The sequence below is a fragment of the Lissotriton vulgaris genome, chromosome 7, assembly GCF_964263255.1.
Source record: "Lissotriton vulgaris chromosome 7, aLisVul1.2, whole genome shotgun sequence".
In the NCBI taxonomy this organism is placed as follows: Eukaryota; Metazoa; Chordata; class Amphibia; order Caudata; family Salamandridae; genus Lissotriton; species Lissotriton vulgaris.
Window position 1 is genome coordinate 221999447 of NC_141695.1, and position 24809 is coordinate 222024255.

General features: G+C 46.4%; 1 protein-coding gene across 1 annotated transcript in view; it reads left to right on the plus strand.

The window, feature by feature from the left end:
• Positions 1-24809, plus strand: part of TYROBP (transmembrane immune signaling adaptor TYROBP) — a 223821-nt gene that overhangs the window by 150785 nt on the left and 48227 nt on the right. Inside the window, exon 3 of the mRNA XM_086929998.1 lies at positions 20798-20938. Within this exon, the coding sequence (XP_086786124.1) occupies positions 20798-20938 (141 nt within the window). The remainder of the gene's footprint in view (positions 1-20797; positions 20939-24809) is intronic.

The following is a 24809-nucleotide window of genomic DNA, read 5'->3' on the forward strand; positions in this document are numbered from 1 at the left end:
TTGCTGCCAAGGAGAGGGGAAGAACCTTGGTTTGTGTTGTGTCCCCTTGCTTGAAGGAATCTCCAAGGGCCTGAAGAAAAGCTGGCTCTCTGTTAAGAAGTCCCAGTAACAAAAGGACTTCACCCCCAGCTTCCCTGAACTCTGCTGAGAGAGTTCTGTCAATCCTAGAGTTCTTGTGCCAGTTGTGGTGCCTCTGGAAGTTATACATGTGTTGGGAAGCTGGAAATCAAGATTTGAAAGACTTTCTGCAAGTTTTAACGCATCGCTCGCTTGCGGAGCCCATCCATGTCAGTGCGAGGAATTTCCCACCGCTGCGAAGGCCGAGATCGTCGCAGCCTTCACTTGCGGGACGCACCAGTCCTGTGCGGGAAGATTACCATCGCTGCGAGTATCGTCGCAGAGCCTGTTGTCACTGGGTGAGATCGTCGCACCACTTGCTTGCAGACCGCATGACGTCACTGTGAGAGTCGTTGTAGAGACATCGCATCGAGGGGCCGTGAGAGGAGAAGATCACCGCTGAGCCGCGCATCGTCGCCGCACCGGAGATCGTCGCATCGTACCTTTTGCGAGCCGCTTCCACCGAAACCTGTGCTCCGGAATCCACGCAAGGTATCGCATCCCTCCCCATACAGTCCAGAGTCACCGCAACACACCCGCTACATCCAGCCAGGTTGTCTCATTGCCTCTCCAGGGTCTCAGGAGTGACGTATTGCTTGCTTTTCAATGCTAGAGCTTTCACTTGGAACGTTTGTCGCATCTGAATGTACTGTTGGCTAAAACGTGACACAACTGTGGATTATTTCAACCCAACCTGAAGAACTCATTGAAACCATATTCTTGAACTGTGTATGTTTTGTCGTTTTGGTCTTGTGTGGTTTGGATTAAATACCTTTATTTTTCTAAACTGTTGTGGAGTGAGGTTGTGGTGTTTTCACTCTGGTACTGTGAGTGTTGGTACAAATACTTTGCACATTGCCTTCAATAAGCCTGACTGCTCGCTACCAAGGGGTTGAGCAGGGGCTATCTAAAGAGTGTTTCCTCCTTACCCTGACTAGAAGCAAGGGGCCCTATTTGGACAGTGGTACCTACCTCTGCCAACTAGAGACCCCCAGTTCTAAAATTGAAACATTTTGGACCGTTTCAGTATTTTGAATGGCAACCCGTGCTTTTTCAACAGGGCAGCTTCTCTTAAACATTTTGAGCCAGATTCGTCTGTAGTCCTTGTACTGTTGCAGCGATTCAGAGTACCTTTCAATTTAGTCCTTCGCCTGTTTTTAGACCATTCTGGCCTTCAAGCTTAATGATGTTCTCTCAATATTAGTTTGCACAACCCAAGTATGACCAAGAGCACGTATTGTTGTAGATGACACAAGCATGCATACATAATCTGGTTCTTTATAGCCATGCAACGATTAATCATGAAATGCATGTATAAACAGGTCGAGATTCCGAATACTAATAGGGCTCTGTCATTTTTTTTTGGCAGGTTTGTCTAGACCCCTACTTGAAACAGAAATATAAAAGCACCAATACTGGCTCAGAGTACATGTTTACAAATGAGAAATGCCGGTACTCTCCAATCACAATAGTCCAATCCCTGCTGAGAAACGAAGTTTAAAGAAGCGTGGGTACTCCGTACCTCCTCATATAAGAAGAATAAAAACAACCCTAGACTCTCAGTATACGCAAGCGAGCTAACTCCTCTCTAAACTTTTCATGTTATCCTTGCTGCACGTGTGTGATATGTGAGTTAGACAAATATGCTAATTAGTTCTCCCAAAGACCCCTCAACACTTGGGAGCGCCCCTTTAGAATACCAAGTGGAAAATCAGTCCATGAGAATGATTAATCTGTTCTTAGGATCACATGTTACGCCAAGGTCTCGAGGACTTACGATTTTTTAAGTTTTATATTGGGAGACAAATGGAGAGTCAGCCGTATGTTTAGGATGTTGGCCTAGACTTTCTTTATCTTTTGATGACTATCAAGATTTTGGCACCTGACAATGCAAGTACGAGGAAGACATTTTATTTTGTGGGTCCAAGTCCTCACTTTTCCTCTGAACATCAATATAAGTGTGGCTATCTGAATTGGCTTCTTGTGATTGCCAATGAAATGTTCAACAGCACCACCATACAGATGTGTTGCAAGGGAAATCCTACTTTCTAAACTGGCTTTGTGAATGGCAAAAATAGTAATTGTATAGCTATTCAATCTATGGCGGCCCACAACCCAGGATTATATGCTGCATAGCTAAGCACTTATAAGGTCCCAAAGGCGAGACCTATTGGCTATGCCAATGCTTGTTTTCTAATAGCCTACGTGCAGGAGAGGGGAGCGAAGAGAGCTGCCAATAAACAACTCCTTGGCTTCTGAAGGGGGAGGGTGGAGATAAACCAGGAGAAGCCTGCTGGGAATTTTTCTTGCTTTTTGTACCAGCATTTCTTATGCATCGACATACATTTTAAAGGATGCTTGTTTGAAGGATTAGTGAAAAAGCACAGCTTTACCTCATTGTTGCTGGGAAACACAGGAGTAGCAGCAGTTAAAGTGAGGCATGAGTACGAATCACTCCCACATCTCTCGCCTTGCCATGTGGTTTGTTTGGATACACACACACAAACAAGGTGGGGGAGAATTAAAATGCACCTTCGGCCATGTTGTCAGCTGGGCAGGCAGTTCAGGAGCAGTTTTATGTGCTGTGCCCTCTCGCCTTACATGCTACCTGCCCTGAAAGCCCCAGGGCTGAGCTCTCATACTCTAAGGCACTTCCCCTGCTCTGGGCTCAGTTGCCAGCCACATTTCGGTCATGATGCACCTATAGGTATGTGTTTGAGGGGGTGGCAGAGAAGCAGCATCTAATAAGAATACGCTCTAGGCGCACATGCAGCTTGGTCCGCTATCCACTGTGCTCAAAACAGAAGGGCAACTGCCGTGGGAGGGAAGGAGTGATAGCCAGGCTGCAGGCGATGACGCAGAGTTAATTACATTTTAAGAACTACGCTTGAAGCACGGCGTCCGTGAAGCAAGTCCTGCGGAGATGTAGAAGTGAAAGTTCAGCGTCCATGAAGCATGCATCATGTTGAGCCACGAAAACACTGCACTGTGAAACACAACAATGAATTGGCTGAACCTTTCAGCTTGCGCAAAGTAAAGAAAACATGCAGAGGCTGGCCAACAAAAAGAAAAGAATGCTCTCCAAGTATCCTAAATTAACATGAAGAGTAAGAGAACATGTAACAGGGGCAGTCCTAATGAGAGGCTTCAAAAGTAGAAAAGTAAGGACTACTACAGTGTGCGGTCACAAGTAAAAGCCATCCTCACCCTGGATCAGTACTAGCGAAAATTCGGGAGTAGCCCGCGAAAATCGGGACGAGTTACAAGCAGCGTCCGAGCAGCTCACTGGCGAGGGCTCAGGCAATTACAGAGGCATCTTGGAATTGCCACCTCGGGCATGCACTCGCTCCGCTCAGTGGTAGGAGTGACCACAGCGAAATTCAGGCCAATATTCGCGCCGCTCCGGTAGTCCGACTCCACCCAGTCACCAATGGCCGCTGTTATTGAACTAGTACCCAGCCATGTTGTCCACCCGAGGTCCCGGTTCCAGGGTTGCACAGGCCGCAAACTTCAAATGAACATTTCTCCGGCGGTACCGCCGCCAGAAACATCAGGGTCACACGATCGATTGCAGCTCTCAACCACCAACACGGGCATGTGGCGCAGGCTCAGGATCTCGTGCAGGATAACTGTGCGGGATGTGGAGGCTCACGGAGCCGGGAGCCTACGCTGCCGTCCCGATTGCCATCTTGGCTCCTCCTCTCACTTCTCTTTTTTAATTTCCCACATCACGATTCTTTTCAATAAATACTAGCCATTAAGTGATATAGGGAATTTTAACTCACTGCACTAGAGCACATATACGCCCTCTTGATTTACATTTCTGGACACTACTGAAAAGCCAGTCGGTCTTCCTCCAGGTGGAGGTACAGCATATTTACAAAAACAAAGACCCGATGATAATGCTGTTACAGTACACTGAGGTGGAGAACCAAGATATACCGCCCAATGCCTGTGTACGTATATGAGGGTTTTTTATGAAGGCTCCCAGATGAGAAAAGACCCTGATTATACAGGACAAGTGATCCATTCCCCCTTCTCTGATTTTGTAGTAACCATTGAAAGCCGAATGGATTAGTGCTTCTTTTTCCTTCCCCATTGATTAAGATATGCCCTATTAAGAGTGCATACCAGTGTGGGAAAGTAAAAAAGCATTGGCAAAGCCATATAGTGTGTACTGTTCTTTTTTCCATCATTCCCACCCACGCTCCTGTTTCCCAGCTGCACGTTCCTCCCCTACTTAAGGGTGGGGAACTCACCTGAACTACTGCCGGGGGAAACTCTGCTTGCCGAGTCCACCGCCAAGAGTCACTTTGAGCGGGATAAGTGAGTCGGAGCACAGCAACACCATCGCCATTGGCGCTGCCGCCCCGGGACTGCTAATCCCGGCAGCCTCTGCGGCGGCGCGCTACCAGTGACGTAATTCGAGCACCAGGAGGCGCATAAAGACGCCAGAGATCCCGTCTCGCGGGACGCCGAGCTAAGCCCGGGCAAAGGGCGGGCCCTCTGTGGCCCTCAGAGGCCTGAGGAGGTTGGGGCGGGCGCACCCCCCTAACATCCCCATTTAAGGTACTTTTGACTGTTAGACTCTTGTGGATGCACTGCAGCATACATTGATCCCCCTTAAACACATGCACTGAGAGGGGCAATACGCCGATTTATACCCTATTGATTTGCTCTTCTTGATTTTCATCGTACTTTATGGTGCATGGTCTATCACCTTGCATCAATTGTCTCCTGTCTTGCATGAATAGGATTGCCATTGGATTCTATACTGCGAATTGGTTACTTTATTAGTATCCCATTATCATGTCTCCAAGGGGCACTCGCAGTAAGACCGCAGCTGGGGGAGCTTCAGTGATTGGCCCTATAGACAACTTTATAACCAGAGCCAATGATGCTATAGACCAGAGCATTTTACTCTTGGAACGTAGGGTTTCGCAAGATCTAGCCCAAGTTAAACGTTCATCCCTTGGTCTTATTGCCTCAGCAACTACACCTCTTCAGGCTAGACCTAGTAACATTAGACCATTAATTGATGCACGTGCTGATATCCACACTATACCAAGTGAGGTAAATCTATCTGCATCAATTCCATTGATAGATTCTGAGACGGACATAAGCACAGATTTGGAGAAATCTCCCAACCTACCTATTGATCCCACCCCAGATGAAATACTCACAGACAGCACGAGGCAACTAAGAGGTAGGCGGGAGGGTGCTGTCCAAAAACAAAAACAAGCACAACATGCATCAAAGCCCTGCATGTCTAAGGCTAGGAAACATGGCATGCCTAAACGAAAGGCTAGGAAAGGTGCTAATCCTAACCCCCATCTAAGTACGAGCAAATCAAAGGAGACTATCGAGGTAGATAGCGAGGAGCATCAAGAAGGGACGATAGACACTGATGGTAAATTTGACGATAACACTGCAAATGATCGTTTGCTGGAAAGAATGGGTGAATTACTTAGTATCTATTTAACACCTATAGAAAGTAGGCTCACACGCATAGAAAAACAAATAGCGGAATTAAGTATCCCTATTAAGAATATTTCCAGAGAGGGTGCTCCCAGCGGTGCAGGAGCTAAATTAAGTTCCTCTAAATCTGTATGCACCAAACCTAAAAATCCCCAAGCGACAACAACAACAACAAAAATAACACCTAAACCCCCGCAGCCCTTAGCTAAAGGGACTAGTGTCAATCAGTCAGTAGTTAACCCTACCACTACTAACGCAGTATCACAGCCCAGGAAGGACCAAAATACTGAACAATTAAAGGGGATCCCTATAAGTCAATCGCACAATCCTTCAAATGATTCCCTTATGGTTCAGCCTCCCCATAAAACTATTAGGCAGATCCCATCTCGTATTAATTTACCACCGAGTGTGGGGCATACGTGTTGGTCCTAGTCAATGTTCCTAAATTAAGGAAGGATCAAGATAAGAGCCCCATATCCCTTAAAAATAAAACCTTACACTGGTTAATTGCAAACTGCAATTTTCCTACAGAAGGGGCAAGGGAGATTATCCACACTCAGAGAGTGGGCTGGATAGGCCCACTGAGGAAAAAGTTTGAGGGGGACTGCATAACGATAAATTTTAAAAACCCCCAATGGGCGGAAAAAACATTGGCTAGCGCCCCACTACCCTCACCATGGGAGTTTAATACTACCCTCCTTCCATTAGGCTATTTTTATAGACATTTGATATCCCCCAAACAGACCATGGCGAATAATTTCGCAATCTCGCATCAGGATTTGAATTTCGGAGCAAGAATTAAATCCCCACTCTTTTCCCAGAACCAAGATTTTAATTACCTGAATGGCTATACCTGGCGTCACCAGGTCCCAATGCCAGCATATCCTCTGCAATATCCACAATTCCCAACTGTGCCCCACTATGATCATAGGGAAAGGTCATATCCAGGATTTACTTTCAATCAACATACACCGATGAACGAAGCCAGGCCACTATTTAACATTCCCACTCATAAACGGTTTGAATACTTTTCTAATCTAGACGAGCAGGACTGACTGGATAAAACGGTTGAGAGTATCACCAGTAGTCTAGTTATAAATAACAGACATGAGGGACACTTATCATTAGCCAAAGAACGCATAAATCAGAACAACCCAGTGAATGATATGAACGCCAATAGTACCCCACCTGCAGTTGTTAATATTACTAAGGACATACCGAGGAGTGCTGGGAGTAAGCCTACTAATCACCGCAGTATCCATGGGCTATCAATTATCAGCTGGAACGTGGCGGGGCTGGAATCTAGGCTTTCAGACCCCGCATGGGCTGAAATAATTGATGGCATGGATATTCTTATGTTTCAGGAGACATGGGCTGTCGGGAATATATACATAGAGGGCTACCACTGTTTTAGTATAACATCATCTAAACCTAGTTTCGGTCGAGCAGTGGGCGGATTGTCTATTGGGATCAAGATTTTGGCCAGTGGTTCAATTAGAGTCTTGTCTAGTGATAATCCGAATATTCAAATCCTTGAATATAAGTTAAAGTCAAAGACCAGGATTTATTTATTACATTTTTACAATAACGACTATTATCATGTACCGAATAAGAATTTTCTGGCACTGTCAAAGGTTTTAAGAAAACTGGAATGTAGTGTTGTAACTGACACAGAGTCAGGAATTCTAATTGGGGGTGACTTTAATGCAAAATTCACAGAGAGTCACAGGACCAAGGATAGGACTTATCAAGATCAAGCGGAACGCAGGGGCACTGAATTAGGTGATATATTAACTGAATTTGCCCTTGATGACGCCATGAGAACAGGTTATAGTCCTAGTGTCCCCCATGCCCCCACATTTATAGGTAGGGATAGCAGCTCCACTATTGACTATATATTCACGTCACCTCACTTAATAGATTGTATAGTAAAGACCACAGTAATGGTGACACCATTCAGTGATCATAATCCATTGACAGTAACCCTGAACCTTGCACCTAGCCCTGTTTTTATGAATTTGAATGGTGCAAGGGATATTACACCCTCAATTGATGGCTTACGATTAAAATGGAGGGGGGTTGACTGTGGGGCAATTTTGGACAGTGTACAAATCTCACACCCACATCTGTTTAACTCTTGCCTGTCTATGAATGGTAATTATGATAACATAATTGCAGATTTTGAAGTACTGTGTTCTACTATAAAATCTCTTTTGTCAGTCCCACTACCTAAGGAAGGTAAAGACCCAAGGCGGTTCGTTGGCTAACAGGGAACTAAGAAAGGCACTTAATGCCAAACCTAGGTGCAAAGTGACCATCCAGATAGCCAGGAAACAATATAAAACCATATTAGCAGAAAGAAAGGCAACACTGCTCTCTGAACAGTGGGAATCGCTGGTGATCAGTGCAAATTTGGGTGGCAGCGGTCCTTTTTGGTCCACTGTTAGGAAAACAAGAGAAATGGGTAAGAAGCTCACCCCAATTAGCTGTAACATAACCAGCAATGCATGGGAGACCCATTTCTCCAAAATTTACGCTGCCTCACCTGAGGAGCCGCCCATTTGTAACTTAGGACAATTGGCTGGCCTACAGATTAAAGCGCCTGAAGTAGTGAAAGCTATAAAAGAGAGCCTTGGAAACAAGGTGCCTGGTCCTGATGGTTTGCCCATGGATATTATTAAACACAATTCTGATTTATGGGCCCCTATTCTTCTTAATGTTTTTAACTGTCTCCCAACAGCGGCTATGCCGGCCACATGGGCAACCAGTATTATCGTCCCAATTTTTAAAAAGGGAGATAGGTCAGAACCAGCTAATTACCGTCCGATCTCCCTTTTGGATAATACCCTGAAAATTTTGGGACGTATAAACTATAACAGAGTACTTGAATGGGCTGTAGACACAGACTTACTGGATCCATGTCAGATGGGATTCCGGAGTGGGGTGGGAACAGTGGAGCAATGCTTGAATTTGAAATTAATAATTGATAAGTATAGCATAGCTCGATCATCTCCCACCTACCTCGCTTTTATGGATCTTTCATCCGCTTTTGATCTGGTGAATAGATCCAAACTCTGGATAATCCTATCTGACAATGGCCTAGAGGATACTCTTGTCAGGTTCCTTGCCTATCTCCACACCGACCTGAAAGCACGGGTTAGAATCGGGACGGGCGGTGAAGTCTCAGGAGCCATTGACATAGGCAGGGGGGTGAGACAGGGGTGCGTTTTAGCACCCCTGTTGTTCATTATTTATATCAACGGCCTATCCAATTGCCTGAAAAAAGTCACTACGGACGTTCCGACAATATTAGGGAAACCCTTACCAGTGCTTTTATGCGCAGACGATGCGGTGCTTATGGCCCGCACACCAAATGCCCTTCGTCTACTGGTTTATAGCTTTGTTTATTTTATGGAGGGTCTAGATTTGCGGGTTCATTTAAAAAAATCTTTTATTATGTCTTGTGGCCCCGGCAGAAGGAAGCTCAATTCTATACAGATAGGCACAGATAAACTTGAATCTGTACCCATATTCCCCTATTTAGGATTGGTTTTCGCTGCGAACGGCTCGTGGAGTGGGCATTTGGCCCACGCCACGAGCAAGTTCTCGAAAGCCACCAATTCTGTGTTGAGTCTTCCCCGCCCAAAGAAGATTGGTGCCACTAAAGCTATTTTAAAAGTTTTTAGATTGCAGTGCTTACCTATCGCCTCATATGGAGCGGAGGTTTGGGGGTCGGGAAGCAACCAATGTATTCAACGGGAGGTAAGCCGTTTCTGCAGGAAAATACTGGGCGCCCCGATCTCATCCTCTGACTACATTTGCCATAGTGAATTAAATCTTCCATATATCAGTGATTTTATTAGAGCCAGACCAGCACTCTTCTGGATCAGAGTCTGGAGGAATGATGCTGCCGCCCTTACACAAAACAGTATAAAAGATTGTTTAAATTGCGATTATGGGATGGCAATTCCATGGCTCTCAGAAGTTTTTAAAACACTGAGTGTAGTGGATAGAGGCAATTTATTTACTGATCCTACTACAATTGAACTTAAGGATAAGGCCGAGGTTAAAAATGCACTGTACGCATTTTATAATACTGAACGGATAGGAAGAGAATCCCAGAAATCAACTGCTGCAAAATATTTAGGGAATGAACTGTGCAGACAATCCCTCCTGCCCTATCTCACCCTACCTATGACGGGTTGGGAGAGCTCACTTTTGTTTAGTTTAAGAGCGGGCACAGTGAAATTCTTGTTGTCTTTTCCACTGGGGCATCGACATAGTACTGATTTTAATCCGTGCCCCTGTGATGGTGTTAGTTTACAGGATGATTTGCACTTCCTATTCTTTTGTACATTTTATCTTAGATATATTAAATGGTTTTTAACTTCGTATTTTAAAAAATATAGACCACTCTCACTTAATGAGTCCTATAGAATGCTAGTTTCTCTGGATTCTGATGAATTAGTTTTTCACACCAGTACTTTTTTGAGAATGATTACACGAGTGCGTAAAATGATGGAAAATCCCTGAAATTATAAAATCGTCTTACTGGAGCTGAATTGTATGGAATTTATAACTATGACATTTTTAAATTTTAAATTATAAAATTCTTTGTATGTATGTATGTATATTGTAATGATTTGCTGTCTTTTTAATTGCGGTACTTTTATGAATTTTATGAAATTCGAATAAAGGTCTTTTTAAGGGTGGCCATTGCGGGAGAGCATGAGCAAGACCTCTGACCCTTGGTCTGAGGCCTGCGCTCTCCCCAGCTGCTCTGTTGTGCTCTGCTGCACCGCAAGAACCTCTCAGGCCCACCCAGGCAGGTTTTGAGACTGCTATGAGCCTTGTGCCCCGTGCCAGGTTTATCTTGTGTCTTAGTTTTAAATATCCACACTGTCCCATTATTGTCTGTACCCTAGTTGTGCCATTAATATTGTTGTCTGTCCATTGCCCACATGTACCATTACTATTGTTGCCCTTCATTGCCCACTCTGTGCCCATAAATTAGGTTTTTGTTCATACTGTTGTTTTTTCCTGCTGTTCCCGCCCCCGCTCCCGCCTCACAGCTGCACATCCCTCCCCTACTTAATGGCGGCCGCTGCGGGGGAGCGCGAGCAAGACCTCTGCCCGTCGGTCTGAGGCCTGCTTTCTCCCCAGCAGCTCCAATGTGTTCTGCTGCCCTGCAAGAACCTCTCAGCCCAACCCAGGTAGGGTTCGAAACTGCTCGGAGCCTTGAGCCCCCTCGCCAGGTTTTTATCTCGTGTCTTAGTTTTAAATACCCACATTCTCCCATTATTGTTTGTATCCTCGTTGTGTCATTAATATTATTGTCTGTCTATTGCCCACGTGTGCCATTACTATTGTTGCCCTTCATTGCCCATTCTGTGCCCATCCATTAGGTTTTTGTTTGTGCTGTTGTTTTTTCCCTCCGTTCTCACCCCGCTCACGCCTCCCAGCTGCACGTCCCTCCCCCTCCCCTACTCAATGGCGGCCCCAGCGAGATCGTGCAGCGGGCGTGCCTAAGACAACCTCGACTGTGCCTGTTCGGGACCCGACCGCGGCCAGGGACCCTGCCCGTCGACACACCCACTGGTACAACACAGCCACCCCCCACGCACTCAACCCGGGAAGACCCAGAGACTGCCAATAGGCATTGCCTAACATGACCCATGGCCAGTTCTCCTGCCTCCACTGCCACCAGACCGTCACCACCAGCCTGCATCCAAAACCAGCATCACCAACACCAGCGAAGCCATGAGATGCATCCTCCTCAACGTACGCTCCGTACACAGACACGCCATGGAAATCTGGAACCTACTTGACTCTCTCTCGCCCGACATCGCCTTCCTCACAGAAATCTGGATCAATGCCTCCTCTGCCCGACATCAGCACCGCCATCCCGGACGGATACAAGATCCAGAGGAGTGACCACCCTAACCGCCCGGGCGGGGGCCTCGACATCACTCACAAGAACAACCTCTTCCTCACCACCTCCAGCGAAACATTCCCCTCTGCCGAACACCTGCACTTCCAGATCCACACCAACCTCAACTCCACACTCCGTTGGACCCTTGTCTACAGACCCCCTGGCCCCCGGGCTCCCTTCGCCGACCCCATCACTGACCTCATCACACCCCATGCCATCACCTCAATGAACTACATACTCATCAGAGACCTGGGGTTTCCACCTCGACAACCCCACCGACCCCAACTCCACCACCCTTCGCAACAACCTCACCAACAACAGACAGCTCGTCACCACACAGACCCACAGGGCAGGACACACCCTCGACCCCATCTTCACAGCAGGAACCAGCGTTCACTTCAGCCACACAACGCAACCACCATGGACCAACCACCACTGCGTACACTTCACCGTCGACAAAACCAAGACACCCAAACTAGACCCCCGCCCACCACGAAGGAATTGGAGCAGAGTCACAAACGAGCAACTCAACTCCACCCCCACCCGAGACAACCACACCGTTGCACTCGATGTCAACGTCTCAGCGTGAGAGCTCCAAGCCTGGATCTCCAACTGCACAGACTAGCTCACCCTGCTTCATAACCCTCACACGCAACACCCCAGGAAAGCCGCCTGGTACACCACTGATCTCCAAAAAGCCAGACGCACCTGCAGATGCCTTGAGAAAATCTGGAGGAACCCCAAGACACCCAAAAACCAGTCCACCTACAAGGACACCATGAGGGACTACCACAACCAAATCAGAATCACCAAAAGGGCCTACATCCATAACAAAATCCTTGCCAACTCCAAGGTGCTTTTCAGCGTCATCCAAGAGTTCACCGACCCCCGCAGCAAAGCCACAGACATCACTCCATCCCAAGACCTCTGCAACAAGTACAGAACCTACTTTCACCTCAAGATAAAGAAACTCTACGACAACTTTGTCGACCAACCACCAGACGCCACAGCTGGTCCGCTCCCCAGACACCGGCTAATCCACCATCTCCTCCTGGGCGCTGATCACAGCTGAAGACACCATAATGACCATGAACGTCACCCACTGAGGGCTGTCCACCGCCCCTTGCCCACCACACATCTACCACAGAGCCACCGCCACCATCGCATCCGAACTACAAAGCACAAAATTCAACAGTCACCTTCCCAGAAGACTGGAAACGTGCAGAAGTCAGGCCCCTGCTCAAGAAGCCGACAGCCGATCCCACCAACCTCAAGAACTACTGGCCCATACCACTCCTCCCCTTTGCGGCCACAGTTGCAGAGAAAACAGTCAACAGGGAACTGACACGATTCATCCAAGACAATGCCATCCTTGACCTGTCCCAATCCGGATTCCGAAGCAGCCACAGCACCAAGACCGGCCTACTTGCAGCCACAGACGACATCCGCACTCTCCTGAAACAAGGCCACTCAGCAGCCCTCATCCTACTGGACCTATCAGCAGCCTTCGACACCGTCTTCCACTGCACACTCGTTGCCGGAATAAACTACGCTGGCATACAAGGAGCATGCCTAGACTGGATCCGATCATTCCTCACCGAAAGAAGCCAAAGAATCAGACTGCCATCCTTCCTCTCTGAGCCCACAGGAATTACCTGCGGAGTCCCTCAGGGGTCATCACTGAGCCCAACCCTCTTCAACCTTTACATGCCCCCCCCCCCGCTGCCATTGTCCGACAACAGGGCCTCAACATAGTATCCTCCGCCAACGACATCCAGCTCATCCTCTCCCTCACCAAAGACCCCACCACCGTCAAGCTCAACTTTCAGAAAGGAATGCAAGACGTCACAGTCTGGATGACCAACAGATGCTTGAAGCTTAACGCTGAGAAGACAGACGTCCTCGTCCTTTGAACTGCCCCTTCAGCATGGGACAACACCTGGTGGCAAGCCGCCCTCAGAAGCCCACCAACCCCTTCAGACCACGCCAAAAACCTCGGCATCGTACTCGACTCATCCTTCACCATGTCCTGACAGGTCAACGCCATCACCTCCGGCTGCTTCAACACACTCCCCATCCTTCACAAGACCTTCAAATGGATCCCCGCTGAGGCAAGGTAGACAGTCACCCACGCACTTGATCCAGCGCGGCTCCAGAAATTACCTGCAAATCATCACCATACTCTAAAGGAGCTATTCTCACATTACTCGTCAGTGGGGCCCATAACACCGCAAGTCATTTATACACACATTCACCCTGCTCCCAGGATTGGTGAAGACTTAGAGGAGAGCTGCTTGATTTTAGCGGAGTGTCTTATTTCATACTAAAATTTTATACACTATATATATCTGCAGTTTATCGATATTACCATGGTTTTATTTCAATAAACATTAAAACACCCGACCAATATTGTCAATGGATCTGCTAGTAAAAGTTAACTAATGGATGACAAGACCAGCTTAATTCTCCATTTATTTAGAGAATAAATCTCCTAGCAAGAGCTTACTTTTATTTACTCTATTTCAATGATCTTTTTAAACATTAATAACCTAGAGAAAAAGAGAAGTTACATTTAAACATTTATATTTATTAGCATAACAGTTCAGAGAAATAAGTAAAAATTATAATACCAAGATTTCAAGACACGGACATCAGCCTAAGGACAAGACAGTTCCCAAAAACCACCTCTCTATTCTTTCTTGATGTTCACCTCACATCAGGACTCCGCGTCCATTCAAAAGTTAAAGTCCAGAAAAATGTCAAAGTACTTGCACCATAAAATTCATCGATCCAACAGCATGTCGTGGTGCGAAATAAAATCGAAATACACGTTTTTTTCTTACTTCCAAACGTCCTCTTTTATACCCTTTTACCCTAACTGATCTATCTAAAACTCGTAACTTTTGGGGTTTTCATTCATTCTGATTGGTTAAATCAAGGGGTGGATGAGAATAACCTCATCTCATTGTCCATATTTTCGCAAAGTCATCGTTATAATTAAAAAAAAAGTCTCAATTGTCTTTTAGCAGTCCTTTCCGCTTGTGTCCTTTAATTTGTTATTTCTCTTTGTTTTCCCATGCTCACGATGCGTCCATTGAAATTGTTGGCACCAGCTCGAACATTCAGGCCACGCTGTCCTTGACCCACGCTGTAGAGGCACAGGCTGCTTGCACTTCTCTCGAGCTTAGTCGCGCATGCGTACATCATCACAAACTCTGAGTCGCAGAAAACCACTATCTTTTTATAAGCCGCATAGGCCAGTGGAGAAGTATGGCTCACTGGTTAGAGGAGGCAGACCTGGAAGCAGAGGTCAGCCCGGGACCAGAGTTCAATTCCCTGCTTGGCGGGGTCTTGAGTCCTAAAATGTCCATGGACTCGACAATTCTCGCTCCGGTGCCTACTCGATTCACAAGTTCACACTCTGCGACTCTGGGCAATAACTTGCTTAATCTCCACAACAGCCCCTCGCGGCGGGATGCCTGGCTTTCACCTTGCGGATACCCTGCCGGGGTTATCTCACAGGGGACTACCAGGACGGGTTCCCTAAGCAAGCGCTTAGAAACCGCTCGGTGATTTGCGCTATATAAATTCCTGTACATTTACATAATGAGAACTATTATATAAACAAACACAATTAAACGTTAATTTTCGAAGTATAGCCCTTCTGTTTACCTCCCCCCATTCTAGGGTAACCCAGTTAGTTATTGCCTAGCATATTTGGCAAGAAATAAGTATAATTTACTCACCATTTTCCATCATTTATGTCACAATTAGACATACAGAAAGCCTATACACACAGATTTTGGTTAAATTATGGCATTTGCGTACGAGATTAGTGTAACAATTTCACTTAATTAGTAAATTATGATTCGCAACATAAGCAAATTAGTATCACACGTGTATTTGTGTGTGCATTCTATTCTATGTTGGTTATTATCAAAACCACTCGATTAATACATATTACTGTTATGGCGAAGTGATTTTACGAGGGGTATACAAAAACTTTTGTTTTCATCCTCGCTCCATCACCCTCATCACCAGCAGACTAGACTATGGAAACACACTCTATGTCGACATAAACAAGTCCCTACGCCACAGACTCCAGACTATACAGAACACCGCTGACAGACTCGTCATGGACATCCCCCAACACGAACATATCAGCCAACACCTACAAAGGCTCCACTGGCTCCCCTAGGAGAAAAGGGTGACTTTCAAAATCCTCACCTACGCCTACAAATGCCTACACAACATCGGACCCAAATACCTCAATGACAAAATCAACTTCCACGTACCGAAAAAACCTCCGATCCTCCAACCTCGCAATGGCCGAAACGCCAGGCATCCACAGAGCCAGAGCATGCGCGAGATCTTTCACTCACATTGTAGCCAAGACCCGGAACAAGCTCCAGGTAGACATCAGACGCGCCCCTCCCTGAACTCCTTCAGGAAGACGCTCAAGACCTGGATCTTGGACTAACAGACCCCCTCCCCCACAGCGCCTTGAGACCCTCGCGGGTGAGTAGTGTGCTTACAAACCCCCTGATTGATTGATTGAGTGTGTGCTACAGTATAACAGGAAAGGCCTCTTGGCTTTGTCAACGATTGCTTAGTTTGTAAACTACAGTGAAAAAGGGCAATATTAGATTTTCGCTAGAGTTCCAAGATACTTGGCATCTGTGCTTTAGTTAACTTTACACAAGAGCCGATTGTAAGATTCCAGGCAAGCTAGTGCACTGTTTAGAAATTTTTTATAACACAAAAATAAGAAAAAAACAGGTCTCTGCCTAAAGGTTTCAGCATATGCTTACAACAAAAACATAAATAAAATAATAACATTTGTACATAATTTTAATACAATATGTGTGCTTTTAAGCAGGCAGCTGTACTTAAAACAAGTACAAAAACTAATTTAGTTGTAATGCCTATCAAAATAATATAATTTTAATGGGTTCATTGAAAAGGTACCATTGGCTTTTAATTACAGAAACGTAAAGACACATACATTTTCAACACATAAGGATGATTTACAAAAACCAAACAAAGGGTAAAAAAGGTAAAAATGGAGAAGAAAAATGCACTGGCAAAGTAAAGTACTGATACGATTCTTTTTAGTGGGATGAGCATAGGTGATTAAGAAAAATTATATCAGTCACAGTGCTAAAGAGGCAGTGGCTGAAGTGAGCTGACCCATTGCCTCATGCTGTATGCTCTGGTGGCTGGACGCAAAATCCGAATTGAAAGGACCAAAGGATTTAGAGGGCTGCCTCAAAGGCTCTCTATGTATATGCATGCATGTGTATATTTTTAGTAACAATTTATTATATGTTGTTATATATTGTTTTTTTAATTATATATTTACTTATGAAATAGCTTGTTGGACCTGGGCCACTTGGCAGGGTCATCCCTAAACTTTTTGCCTTCCTCCAATACTCTCTCTGACCTGTTTTTGTTGGTTTAATGACTCTGGGCACTTTACCACTGCTGACCAGTGCTAAAGTGCATATGCTCTCCCTGTATAAAGTGTAACTGTGATTGATGTACCTGATTGGTCCATTGGATTTACTGTCAGTCCCCAGTAAAGTGCACCAGGAGTGCCAGGGCTTGTAAATACCAATACTGCTAGTGGGCCTGCAGCGCTGGTTGCGCCACCCACAGAAGCAGCCCTTTAAAATGTGTCTAGGGTCTGCCATTGCAGAACCTGCATGCAGTCTGGTACTGTCATGCTGGCTGGGCAAGTGCACACACTTGCCAGCCCCTAAACCTTCCCTTAACTTCATATTAGTCACCCCTATGGTAGGCCCTAGGGCAGGGTGCATTGTAAGTGTAAGGTAGGACATGCTCTGATGTGTGTGGCATGTCCTAATAGTGAATTACAGCCAAATTCGTTTTTCACTATTGTAAGGCTACCTGCTCCCTTTAGGCCAGAATGGGCTGCTGGAATTATTACACTCTATAATCCCAGCAGGCTCAGGGAACATGGTAGAAATTAATGTTTAGTATGCCTGAACTCGGAATAATAAAATACTTCTTTTAGTAAAGTTTATTTTAATATCCTGTGTTTGCAAATGCTACTTTTAGAAAGTCAGCATTTGCTTGCCTAACCATTTCAGCCCGCCTCTGCAGTATGTGTATCTGACTGTCTGGGATGTGTGAGTGACAGGGCTGGGGGATGACAGGTGGTGAATGCAAGGATTACACCTTAGTGGGAGGTAGGAGATCCCCTTGACTCTTAATCTGGCTGTGCTCTGCCACCACAATGCTGGCTCCGCCCCCCTGGGGAGCGACTGATGACTCAGCCTGCACCTGGCCCAGGAAGGGCGAAGCCCCATCATCAAGGTTCTCCTGGCTGCCCCTGTCCACACAATGCTGGCTCCACCTCCTGTGGAGCGTTTGATGTGCCTGCCCTCACACTGAATGCAGAAGACAGAAGTACCCCCAACAAGTGCTCAGAGGCTGAGAGCAGTTATGCAAAGGCCCCCCTGGCCTGTGAGAACAAAAGAAACGGTGTATAAAAGTAGGAGCCCTGCTCCTTGTAAATCAGAATCCTGTTTTAAAACAAAGGACCTCTACCCGACTAGAAGGAGAAGAGACGCTGGAAGGACTGGCCTGCTGCTTGCCTTGCTGAGAAAGGAGAGGAGAAGACTTGCTTTAAAGACTTTGCTGCTTTGTGCTCTAAAGATTCTCCAAGGGCTTGATTGAGCTTGCCCCCTGACCTGAACCCCAGGACTAGTGGGTTCTTGGTGCTTTTGCTCGTCTTGACTTCTGAGCCGTGTGTGCTTTCCTGCTGGAGCCAGACTGCGCCCCTCATCGCCCCCTCCTAGGGCTGTGACACTCGGGAGCTTGCCAGCCTCTGCCCTGTGAGAGCCTCGCTCCGACCGGAGTCGCTCTCTGCCCCCAGGCTTGGCTTCCTGCTCCTCTGCCCCTTGCCTGCTACTGGAGTGCCTTGAAGAGCCCTCACCCCTCCCGCCAGAATTTCCTTTGTGGATTGTGATCCACGCCGGGTCGACAGCTGCACAGTCCGTGCCCTGTGACCCCGCTTCGCAATCCCTGAGGTTTTGTCAGGCAGCGCCGCCCCCGCTGAGGAGACCCCCGCACCGTCGTGCCCAGGGTCGCGGGCCGTGCCTGCTGGCTCCACCTCCTGTGGAGCGTCTGATGTGCCTGCCCTCACACTGAATGCAGAAGCCAGAAGTACCCCCAACAAGTGCTCAGAGGCTGAGAGCAGTTATGCAAAGGCCCCCCTGGCCTGTGAGAACAAAAGAAACTGTGTATAAAAGTAGGAGCCCTGCTCCTTGTAAATCAGAATTCTGTTTTAAAACAAAGGACCTCTACCCGACTAGAAGGAGAAGAGACGCTGGAAGGACTGGCCTGCTGCTTGCCTTGCTGAGAAAGGAGAGGAGAAGACTTGCTTTAAAGACTTTGCTGCTTTGTGCTCTAAACATTCTCCAAGGGCTTGATTGAGCTTGCCCCCTGACCTGAACCCCAGGACTAGTGGGTTCTTGGTGCTTTTGCTCGTCTTGACTTCCGAGCCGTGTGTGCTTTCCTGCTGGAGCCAGACTGCGCCCCTCATCGCCCCCTCCTAGGGCTGTGGCACTCGGGAGCTTGCCAGCCTCTGCCCTGTGAGAGCCTCGCTCCGACCGGAGTCGCTCTCTGCCCCCAGGCTTGGCTTCCTGCTCCTCTGCCCCTTGCCTGCTACTGGAGTGCCTTGAAGCGCCCTCACCCCTCCCGCCGGAATTTCCTTTGTGGATTGTGATCCACGCCGTGTCGACAGCTGCACAGTCCGTGCCCTGTGACCCCGCTTCGCAATCCCCGAGGTTTTGTCAGGCAGCGCTGCCCCCGCTGAGGAGACCCCCGCACCGTCGTGCCCAGGGTCGCGGGCCGTGCCTGCCTGTCTGCACACGCCCGCTGGCGTCAAGATCCGAGAGTGCCCCCATCGTTGGAGTAGCACAAGCCTGTGCAGACTCTTGCCAAAGAAGAAGAAGAAGTGCGCGTTAAATCACCACCGGGCCCGGGGCCTGCAACTCCTTCTTTCCCCGTCCTCGCTCCCTGCCTGGGAGCTGCGCAGGGAAGCCTCCGTCTGCCCGGAGCCCCCACGGGTGAGTAGAGCTGTGTGCTCCGTCAGTACTCCCCGTCAGGGCCCCCGAGCTTGCTCTTACCTGCCACGCTGTCTCCCGAGTCCCCCCTGCACCGCTGGGCCGGCCCGCAGCTGACTCTGTCCTCGAGCCGAGAGGAAGAGCCCGAGGCGTGAGAGTTGGTAGGGGCCGAGTCAGTTTCACCCTTGAAGGCAGGAGAGGCGCTGCAAGGCACGCCGAAGGCCCGGGGAGAGACCCAAAGCCCCAGAACAGAGAGAGGCTTTCTGAGGAAAGGCAAAGACACTGAGAGAACGTGGAGGAGCTGAATTTAAAAGAGAAACAATTCTGAAGTGCAACTAAAAGAACTATTGTTGGAACATTTAAGTTAGGAAATCCATAACAGAAGCGCATTAACAAAGAAATCTCCATTTGAACTGAAACTAAGAAAGTTTGCCTATTTACAATCTGTGGTGCTACAAAAACGTTATTTGGTCTTGTATTAACTCTGAACTACATAGAGATATATATTTTTACATAAAGAAGCGTATTTTTTATATACTCACAGCCTTTTGTCCATTTGTGGGGGGATTGGTGTATTTTACTGTGTGTGTTATTGCAAGTGCTTAACTCCATAACGCCTGAAGAATAGCCTTGGCTGCTCACGCCACGCACCTAGAGGGTGAGCAAGGGTCATTCTAAGGGGTCATCCTTCGCCCTGACTTGGAGGAGAGGGTCCCTGCTTGTCACAAGTGAAAACTTGCGCCAACCAGAGACCCCCAATTCTAACACAGCTACATCTGTCTGTAGTTCAAACCTAAAAAAAAAAGTCAAATGTTATGCCAAGTTCTAGGCTGAATCCTCCATGCATTTAGCATTAACCAAGGGCAGAGCAGCAAATCCCACTTGTAAGAATGCCAACCTGGACCTATGCAATACAGGAAAAACGTGTCTGTGATACACTTTATGAATGTTTCTGAAGCTCTGGTGCCAACCCAGTCAATATTATTTTGAAAACAATACAACATATGGAACTCCTTGGCATCTTGCCCTATGTTTTTTGAATTTTCAGGATTTAAAAACCTCCCAAAAGGACAGATATAATATGTGAGGTATACTGCTTACGAAACACATGGAATTGGCCATCTAGAACCTCTGTGTACGTATTTACTGGTGCCAACTTCTTTCTATTCTCTTTCAGATTGCGCAGAGTGCTTGCAAATGAACATTGGCACCATTGCTGGCATCATAATAGGTGACATCATTGTCACAATGCTGATTGCCCTGGCGGTCTTCTTCCTTGCCAGTAGGATCAACAAGAAGCCCCCGAAATCTGGAGGTGGTGAGTGAACATGAGTAACTTCCCACAGCAAGGTGTAGACAAGATGGAGATTTGGAAGAGTGTGGGATAGGGGGTTTGCTTGAAGGAAAGGAATAGGACAACCCAATTTAAATGGTTTATGTTTTTATAAATTAAGTGCAAAAGCAATCATAAGCTGATGTTTTTGGGATGAAAGTAGTGGTAGAAATTGGGCCAGGAATTTTAGTATTTACTATTTACACTGTGCCAATCACAAATGGTATTGACGATTTAATAATAAGGGTTATTATACCACAGCCCAATGGTCAAAAAGCTGGCTAGCCTCTGTTAGCATTTATGTGGAATGCACACCACCCACTGAGCTAACATAAGATTGCAAGTCTTAGAGAATTAAAGTGCAAAAAAGGAAGGCGTGAGAGATCCATTGGGGATGTGGCCTGTGCAAGAATGAAAGTAAAAAGATCAGAAGAAAAACGAGAAGTGGTTGCAAAGAATGATTATTATTTGGGATTTAATTCAATATGTAGAGAAATCTTATGTAAGATGGAGCACAAAGTAGAAGGTTAAAAATCAATTCTGGTGCATTGTGAAGTTAGAAAGACCCGGAAAGAGAGAAGAGGTAGATGGATGGTGAACAGCAAGCAACATTTGAAGGGCAATATAGGATGTTCCTAAATATATACCCAATGATCATTAGGGATGCAATACACAATTCATTCAAAAAGTGTAAATATTATGGTATTCTGTAAGCATGTAGCTTAGTCTGCCAATGTACCAAGTGCATTACTCCAAATCCTAGTTACACTTTCTTGTCACAGTCATTACTTAAAAGGTGGAATCCACCTCCAAGGCAGGAAACTCTACTAATGCAAAACAAATTGCCTAAAGGCGAAGAACCACAAACCATGTTAGGTAAGCACAAATACACATACATCGTTTACAGCAACTGGCATTACATTGTGGTAAATATAATTTACCGTATACTTTTTTCCATATAATTTCAGACAAGTAAAAGAAATAGCTCAATCAAATGAGAGGCAGAGTCCGGGGTGTCTGAGTCATACGGGCTTTAATTCGGGATGGCTCGAGCCATGGAAATCAATTCCATCAATACAAGGGTTCGGGGGTATATGCAATGATGGCAAAAAGATGTCAACGATTTATTAACAGTACATGACATGTATAGAATAACTGTGCAATAGCAATGGATACAGTAGGCGTGACAAGTGAAAAGAATATGATAAGAACACATGTGCGTAGCAAAAAGGCGTGTACAAAGGCGTGTGCTGGAAACGTCACAGAAACGTGTCATAAGTGGGTGGATGCATAGAAAATTCTGCAGAGTCAGCTGAAACCTATAACCTGGGTGCGCGCGCAGCTGGTATGACGTGTGATTGACGTGTATCTGGGGAAAACTGAGGCTTGACTTTAGCACTAGTAGGGGAGACGAAAGTCTGGCATGTCAGATCGACCTGTTCCTGTAACATGTCTGATATCTTGTGTTTGGGGGAATGTTAATCTGAAGTAAAAGGTCTCTCGGGCAGAGGCTATTCTATACTAAATGCATATGTGTCTAAGTGCAATGCGCGGGGCCACGGGCCTACCATGGTGACGGGAGCAATGAATTACATGAAGGAGACAGAAAGGCTTGGCCCTTTGCTCTGCAGCCGGGGATATGTTTACCTATTTCACTAGACTGGAATGTGTTTTCGAGGAGGCTGAACTGACTACGCTGATAACTTGAAGGCAAAATACTGTTTTGGCAGGCAGGCCAGGCCGAGCCAGGCACCGCTTCGCTTGGCAGGAAGTAAGGCAGAAGTGAGGGATGCATCTCCATGCTGCAGCTTTCGGAGACAGAGACAAAAGTGGTTTGAGGCAGAAATCAGGGCCTAGCTCTGCAGAGCCAGGAAAAACGTGAAAGTGCACCATGTAAAGACGTTGGCAAGGCATAGTTAGGAACTGAATTATCAATCCATTCATGGTGGATCTGATAGAGGACATGTTAACGTTGGACGCAAATGTATTTGCGTCATCAGATTCGATTGCGGAGGGAAGTTACATGCACTTTAAACTCGTACATGGAGACGTTGGGGTACACGTTAGGGGACATACCTGACCACAAAAATTTCAATTACCTCATTCCCTCCTTGTCCCCTACGGACCCATCAGGATATATCTATTTTCATGAGACCATCTATCTGTTCATATAACATCATCTATTCTTCTTTCTTTAATCGGGAATGGGAACGTGAACTTGAGCGGGGAATACAAGCTGTGGGGCACAAGCCGCAAATCGCTGGCCCACATTGAAGACATAAACAACAACTGAATACTATGGCCAATATAATCCCTAGGAATGACAATAGCTTCCATCCCCAGGCTGTTATTACACTCCAGAGCCAACCAGACCAAGTCCAGGAGCCTGGGTTCTGATGTATCTGATGGGCAATTTCGTGAAGTCTGGTAATGGCCTTATAGACTGATGGCGCGTTATTAGGAATAAACACGCAACAACTGGATCCGATGACTCTACAAGCTCCGCCCCTATCGGCCAGGATGACGTCAAGGACAAGGCGGTTCTGAAGAACAACAAGTCTCATAGCAGACTGCTCCTCTGTTAAGTTGCCCAAAGCGGAAGTAGTCTCATTCACTACTGCTTCGAGAATTCAAGTTAATTTGCGTATCAGTTTACTATTTGAGACAGTGCCTACATAAGGAAAGAATCCCTTATTGAAATCTGTATATTGTTCCCATGCGGTTTCAGTCTGATCAACGATTGGGAGATCTCTCTTGTGTCTAACAAGATTGAGGCGGGAATTCCTGTGATAGTCAGATGGGGCTAGAAAAACTGGTGGCAATAGAAATGCAATGAAACAAGTACCATCCCAATCTAGGGGTAAACGTACATAAGCTGTATGACCACAAATGAAATAAGAATGTCGGGAAGCTTTGAATGTAGACTTGCCTTCATCACTGAATTCGACCACAGTAATACAGTCACTATGGCCTAAATGTACTGAACCATTCTTTCTGACGCATAATACACCTTTTGCTGGTAAAACTGATATAGATGGCAAGTCTGGACTAGTTTCTGACTGAACATTTAGAATCATGAGGTTGAGTGTAAAATTACCTAATCCATACACTTCATTTTCTAGATCGGTCCCTGTCATTTGTGGAAGACCTTCTTCATCTGGGAAACATGCTTTGTTTATGACTGTGTTCAGGTTTCCCCATATCCATTTGCCTTGGGAAACTCTGGATTCAGTGTCTAAAGAGGATATTAAACTAAACCATGCACCACAGGAACCATTATGTGTGAACGGGTAAGGAAAGAGGGGCAGAGCTCCCTTGTTGTTCTGATAGGGAGGGAGTCGGCCACATATCCAACAATTAGTAGCATTGTTGATCTGGTGAGAATGGTGTAACATACGGATGAATGTATTGTTGCGCAGCGCAAGTCGATAAGACAATTCATGCGGGGGTAGTTCACTAAACGTGTGCTCTGCAGTGTCATTAGAAAAAGAATGTGCAATAGGAAAGTACATATATAACATCCAACTGATGCAAATTAACGTAAGACTCAGAAAAAACATAATAAGTAACGTGCAGATACAGCGACTTCGGAGATTTTTACAATAATTTCTTTTCTTGATCTCCTGTCTATCTCTCTCTCTATTGGGGTCTAACTTGTACATGTCAAGAAACTGTCTAACCGCTTCACCCGAGGGGGACTCAAACAATCAAACTGTCTGACTTACTAGACCTCAATTTCATACGGTACTCCTGTTGAGGCGTTTTCTCTACCAGGGGGAGTTTAGTATCAGTCTCTGGAATGTGACAGGGCTGGGAATCAGTCTTTGGCGGAAGTCCATAAAATCGTTTCACATGG